Source organism: Nannospalax galili, unplaced genomic scaffold, assembly GCF_000622305.1.
Source record: "Nannospalax galili isolate Female #2095 unplaced genomic scaffold, S.galili_v1.0 scaffold1138, whole genome shotgun sequence".
NCBI classification, from domain to species: Eukaryota; Metazoa; Chordata; class Mammalia; order Rodentia; family Spalacidae; genus Nannospalax; species Nannospalax galili.
Window position 1 is genome coordinate 302,108 of NW_008342297.1, and position 7,136 is coordinate 309,243.

General features: G+C 43.3%; 1 protein-coding gene across 1 annotated transcript in view; it reads right to left on the minus strand.

Moving 5' to 3' along the window:
- LOC103738242 (nuclear body protein SP140-like protein) overlaps positions 1-6,254 on the minus strand; it is a 31,217-nt gene extending 24,963 nt beyond the window's left edge. Inside the window, exon 1 of the mRNA XM_008838118.3 lies at positions 5,978-6,254. Coding sequence (XP_008836340.2) covers positions 5,978-6,012 — 35 coding nt within the window. The 5' untranslated portion in view covers positions 6,013-6,254. The remainder of the gene's footprint in view (positions 1-5,977) is intronic.
- Between the last annotated feature and the right edge of the window lie 882 nt (positions 6,255-7,136).

The window sequence follows — 7,136 nt, forward strand, 5'->3', positions numbered from 1 at the left end:
AGGGAGGGAGGTTCAAAATACTGGCACCTGAATTTCTAGAAAATCCCTGTCCACGCCTAGAAAGCAGATAATTATTTGTCAGCCCATCCCTCCCACCAATCTTTCATCCTGTACATATGACTGCCCCGCCCTTCAAAGGCTGAGAAGCTGATTTGGGATCTGTCTCCTGCTTCTCCTAGTCTTTGGCCAATAATAAATCTTCCTTCACGGCTCAATTAGTAGTGTTCCGTCCTGTCTAATGACTCCATGATTCCAGGAGCAAAGAAAGACTTACTTTGGATCCAAAAATTAGCAATAAAATGCTTTGGAAGAAATACGGAAAAATTTTTAATTTTCTTATATTTATGTATTTGTGTGTGTGTGTGTGTGTGTGTGTGTGTGTGTGTGTGTTTTCAAGGCATGTATGAGTGGTGGCACAAGCTATAGTCCTAGAACTCAGAAGACTAAGGCAAGTGGATCACCTCAAGTTCAAGGTCAGCCTTGACTAGGTAGTGTCAGAAAAAGAGAGAGGACGAGGAGGAGAAGGGGTGGGGGAGGGGGAGCATGATCAGTTTAAGCAATGGGTTTAGGGAGCTAGAGAGCTGGCTCAATGGTTAAGAGCATCGGCAGCTCTTGCAGAGGACCCAGGTTTGAGTCCCAGGACCCACAAGGCAGCTAACAACCATCCATAACTCCAGTTGGGGATCCAACACCCTCTTCTGTCCTCTGCAGGCATTTGCACAACATGGACGCACTTATATGCATGCAGGCAATACACTCATACACATAAAATAAAAATAAAAAATAAGTTATATTTTTTAAAGACATAGGTTTGGGGCTATATTGAGCTGTTTTTGTTCTTGATCCTTGGTGAAAGAAGAGAACCAACTCCCACAAGTTGTCCTTTGAGCTCACATGGCACCATGGCATGCACCCATCCCTCCCCACAAGTGAATGAATGAACAAAGACAAAAAATAAATAAGTGAAAAAATATGTTTTAGAAGAACTATTATCTGTTTGCAAATGTTATGAGTTTATATGTAGAAAAGCCCAGAGATTCCACCAAAAACTGTTAGAACTCCTCAATAAATAAAGAAAAACTCTAGTCCACAAACTCAATATTAAAAATCAGTTTCAGGGCTGGAAAGATGGCTCAGAGGTTAAGTGTGCATATTGCTTTTCCGGAGGATCAGAATTTGGTTCCCAGCACCCACATCAAGTATTTCACAACTACCTGTAACTCTACCTTTCAAGGGTACCTACGCTCACATGCACACACACACAACTAAAATTAAAATCTTTAAAAATCAGTTGCATTTCTATATATTAAACAATAAACTATCTAAAAGGGAAATTAATAAAGGACTCCCTTTTGCAATAGCACCAAAAAAAAATTAGAAATAAATTTGACCAATGAGGTATAAGATAGTACATCAATTATATAATAATAAACACATTAATTAGCAATAATACATTTCAGAAAACACAAATAAATGTAAAAATGTGTTCACAGATTGGAAGAATTAATATTGTGCTTATGATCCAAGGTGATCTACAGATTCAACGCAATCCCTATCAAAATTTTAGTGACATTTTTCACAGAAGTTAAAAAAAAAAAAATCCTAAAGTTTATATGGAGCCAAAAAAGACTCTGAACAGGGGCTAGGGAGATGGCTCAGTTGGTAAATGCCTTTCACACAAGCATGAGGACCCAAGTTCAGATCCCCAAGGGCATGCATGGCATGGTGGCTTAATTCTCCTGCTGGGGAGGCAGAGACAGCAAGATCCCTGGAGCTCACTGACCAGCTAGTCTTGCCAAATCAGGAAAGATCCTGTCTCAAAAAAATAAGGTGGAGTGAGATAGAGGAAAACACCTGACACTCAGTGTCAGCCTCTGGCCTCCACATGTACATACATACACATATGTATACACAAATAATAAATTTAAAAAATTTAAAGGCTCTGAATAGTTAAAAGCAATCTTAAAGAATAAAGGGGAAGTGGGATAGAATGGGATGGTTAAGGAGCATGGGAAGGAAAGAGCCCCTCAGCTCCTAAGATTTGCATTTCTTACCAGTTAAGAATCAAGGATTAACACAGCTAGAAACATCTGCCATGAAGTTTGTCTCCATAGAGACAACAATCTCTTTTCTAAGATATGTTACAAAAATCTCTAAACAACTATTGAGGGCCAGAGAGATGGCTTTGAGGGTGACAACACTTGCCACAGAAATATGATGACTGGAGTTCAATCCCTGGATCCCATAGTGGGAGGAAGGAACAGACTCTAACATTGATCTCTGACCTCCACGCATGCACTGTGACACACACACATCATACATGTACACATACACACATATATACAATAATAATGAATAAAATATTTTTTAAAACTAGGGGCTGAAGAGATGGCTCAGCGGTTAAGAACACTGGTTGTTCTTGAAGAAGACCCGGGTTCGAATCCCAGCACCCACATGGCATCTAACAACTCTCCTTAACTCCAGTCCCAGGGGATCTGACAGCCTCTTCTGACCTCTGTGGGCATTGCATGATACAGGTGCACTTACCTACATGCAGGCAATATACACATACACATAAAATAAAAATAATACATAAATTTTTTTAAAGTTTTGTTGAAACTAAGCAACTAGTAAGCCATGCTTAAGGCCAAAATGTACATGATTTCTGGTCTAACCTTATCAGCACTCCTTTCTCATTTATAAATCTGGATTTTTTTTTTTCTGAGAAAGTCTCACAAACGAGATGTTGAGTCATGTTTATAGTCCAAATATATCTTGGTTGCCTTGTGATCTAAGTATAGTAAGGATTCTTTTGCCCTTTTTTTGACCTATGTTATCTCAAGAGCGCTCCTTTCTATAAATCTGTACAATGTATCCCAGAAACCTTATGATCCCATTTACAAAAGAAGAATCCTTTCCATTACACATAAACATAAAAAACACTTTGAGCTTAAATATAGATTAGATCCTTTAAACAATGTAACTTCAAAAGCCACAAAACCATCTGTGCGTGTCTGTGATGCTTAAGCCTCTCTGCCTGCCTCTTTCCATACTCACTCACATCTTGGGCCTGTACTATCCTTTCCTTAATAAATAAATCCCAACATTGCTTCACATGGCCTCCTCCTGAAATCCTTTTCTGCAACCTAAGGCGAGACCTTAGCCACACTTAGTAGAGGTCTCTGAGGAAGAACTCAGACTGCACAGGCAACAAGGCAGAATTGCAACTCTGGGTGCCAGTGACAGAGGCCTCACACTTCTTGATTTCAAGATACGTTACAAAGCTACAGTAATCAAAGCAACATGACACTTGCATAAAAGTATGTAGAACAGTCGCAACTGAACAGAAAGTCCAGAAATAAAAACCCATCTAAACAGTCAACTAATCTCCAAGGCATCAAGAATATTCAATGAAGTCAGGCATGGTGGTGCATACCTTTAATCCCAGTGCTCAGGAGGCAGAGGCAGGAGGATCTTTGTGAGATGGAGGCCAGCCTGGTCTACATAGAGAGCTCCAGGCCAGTTGGGACTACAGGGATTCCCTGTCTCAAAAAACAAAAACAGCTACCATAAAAGAATATACAGTGAGAAAAGAATAGTCTTTTTAGAGGCCTGCATGGCAAAGAATGAAACTGACCCTTATACCACTTACAGCATTCACACAACAAAATTAACTAAAGGCTGGAGAGCTGGCTCAGCAGTTAAGAGCACTGGCTGCTCTTTCAGAGGATCCAGGTTCAGTTCCCAGCACCCACATGTTGGCTAACAACCATCTGTAATTCCAGTTCTGGGGGTCAAGCACCCTCTTCTGGCCTCCGCTGGCATTGTACACACAGGGTACAACTACATACATGCAAGCAAAACACTCATACACATTAAATAAAAATAAATAATTTTTTTTAAATGTTCTATAGGGCCAGTGAGATGGCTTGGGGGCTAAAGGCACCTGCTGCCAAGTCTGAGGACCTGAGTTCCATCCCCTGGACCCAAATAAAGGAAAGAGAGAGAACTCCTATAAGTTGTCCTCTGACCTCCACATGTGCAATGTGGTATTCCCACACATGTGCATGCCCCCCCCATGCACACACACAAATAAATAAATGCAACTTTAAAATATAAAATAATGAAGAATTTGGGTCAAGCACTCATGAGGTAGAGGCATGAGGCAGATCTCTGTGAGTTCCAGACTAGCCTTGTCTACATAGAGCTCGAGGCCAGCTTCATGGCAAGAACTTGTATCGAAAAAAGGAAAGAAAGAAGAAAGAAAGAAAGAAAGAAAGAAAGAAAGAAAGAAAGAAAGAAAGAAAGAAAAAAAGAAAGAAAGGAAGGAAGGAAGGAAGGAAGGAAGGAAGGAAGGAAGGAAAGAAGGAAGGATAGATGAAGTTGTCAGAAAATAAATTAAGGGGGCTGGAGAGATGGTTCAGTGGTTAGGAGCACTAGCTACTCTTGCAGAGGACTTGGTTCAGTTTCCAGCATCCATATGGTAGCTAACAACTGTCTGTAACTAGTTTCAGGGGATCCAACAGTCACTTCTGTTCTCTGCGGGCACTGCATGACACGGGTGGTGCATGCATGCAATACAAGAATACACATAAAAATAATAAATATTTTAAAAAATTAAATTAACTAAGAATGAATGAATTAAAAACTTAAATTTGAGACCCAAAACTATAAATCTTCTAGAAGCAAACAGCACGCTCCACAGTATTGGTCTTGGCCTGGGGTTTTTGTTGTTTTGTTTGCTTGCAGCAATATCCTGAGGTGGGGAGGCAGGTAGCTCAGTGGTAAGGCACTTGCCTAGCATGAAGGCCTGGGCTTCATCTCTAGCACAGCAAAAGAGATATCATCTCATCATGTAGCCCAAGCTAGCCTGGGCCTCCCACCTCCTGCCTCAGCCTCCTGGGTTTCAGCATTCAGATATGCAGGACCATGCCCAGCCTTGGCCAAGAGTTTTCAGACACATCATCAAGCACAAGACTTAATGTTTGATAGCTACATATTTTCTTTTGTGGACTGTGCTGTTGGTGTGACTTCCATGAAATTGCTGTCCAATGCAACGAAAATTGTCCTCGATGTTTTATTCTAGGAGTTTTATATTTTGGAATCAGGTTTAGGTCTTTGACCCATTTTGAGTTGATTTTTGTATGTGGTGTACTAAATTTAAGATTCCACCTTCATTTGCTGCATGGGTATAGCCCGTTTTCCCAGCACTATTTCTATAAGACTCTTCGTTCCCCATTAAATGGTCTTAATCCTGGCTGAGAACTAACTATACATGTGAGAGTTTATTTCTGGGCTTTCTCTTCCATTCCTTCAGTCCCCGCAGTTAGTCCACATGTCAGTACCGCGCTGTTTTAATGACGCGAAGTAAGCGTCAAAGACGGAGCATGAGTCCTCCAACTTTATGGTTCTTTCCCAAGAGTGTTTTGCCTCTTTAGGGGCCTTTATAATTCTACATAAATCTGAGGGTCAGCTTTTCCATCTTTGTGATAAAGACTATTGGAACTTGACGTGGGGGGAGGGGCGCTGTTGGAATTTCGATGGGAATTGTGTTGAATCTAGATCATTATAGAGACAGCATAGCCGGGAGACAAAGGAGTAAACAGGCAATAAGTCTCTACCAAGAAACGGTGCCCGAAAATGCTGTGTTGGCAAAGCAAGCCCGGTTCCGCCCTCTCCTCTTGATTGGGCCACGCCTCCTGGGGCCTGTGTGCAATTGTGAAACTAAGTTTAACGGAAAACAAAACAGAACAGAAGAAATTAAGGGTAAAGAGGAAACCGCTGGGTCAAGCCTTAGGAGGAAGATATTCTAAATTTGCTAGCTCTAGTCCCTTTGATGAAGCCTGGTGGAGCCAGCCCCAAACTGCACCTGCTAGTACAATAAAAAGAAATGATAAATAAATAACGTGAAACTAGAGCTCAGCCTCCACTGACCCCAGAATAAGCAGGGCGGGGCTCCTCCCCTTCCCGCACTTACTGGAAATCATCGACATCTGCCTCCTGAGAGCACATCTTTCTCGGAGCAGCCTCCTCTCGGCTCGTCCCCTCCCAGCCTGGTCCAGCTGAGCTCTGGCAGGATGCTCCGCCAAAGCCACGGTACTAAAGGTACGATTCGACCTGGTTGGTCAATGGCTCCTGCCCTGAGCCCTTGCAGGGGTTCAGGACATGGCAGCCCAAAGGTAGCACTTTGGTACCTCAATACTTTGAGCTGAAGATCAATGAGAATCAGCAAACTCAGCGAGAGGCTTTCTCTGACCGCCCCTTCTGCCTACAGGAATTCGCTCACACCAATCCCTCCTCCCTACAGGAATTCGCTCACACCAATCCCTCCCTGGGAGTTTCTTCCGGGGAGAATGATTACTTCGTATCCCAGGTCGAAGCTGGAGGTCTTTCACATTCAGATGAACTCTGTCTTAAGCCATCATCTCTTCCTCCAAGCACCGCTCTCCCCCTCCCCTCCCCCTTCAGAGGATGTGTAAGCGCTTTAGTGGGTTTTGGTGTGAGGTCTGCTTTCCTGCGGTGCACTTGTACAGGTTAACAAGGTCCACACATCCTCTCTCGCATTCATCTCCCTGCTGTCTGATTATTTCAGACTCGGTTGCGGAGCCCTCGGAGGGTGGAGGGAAGTCCTTCCTTCCCTTGCGCCCTGCAAAGCTCTTCTCCATTCACCTTCTGCGACCTGCGCACCCTCTCCCAGGTCCTCCCGAGTCTGCAACCTGGGGTCCGGGGATCCTCCTGGAACGGCTGCTGCCTTCTTCCCGGAGTCGGTTCTGATCAATAGAGAATTCATAGAACAGAATGAAAGCAGGGACCTCGCGCTAGGTGGGTTTTATTCAGTGAGTAAGTGAAATTTGCATTTAATTAGCTGTTACTCTCACGTCAGGTTTTCAGCGCCTACTCTCGGGTTTCTGCAGAAAGTCTACCCTGCCCTCTGGTGGCCGCTCCAGTTGATGCACAGTCCCTTTAGAAAGGTTGAGGGTCCTGCCAGGCACGGTGGTACACGCCTTTAATCTCAGCACTTGGGAGGTAGAGAGGCAGGAGGATCTCTGTGAGTTCGAGGCCAGTCTGATTGTTTACATAGTGCGTTCCAGGCCAAGGAGACTCTGTCTCAAAAAGACAAAAGAAAGAAGGGAGGG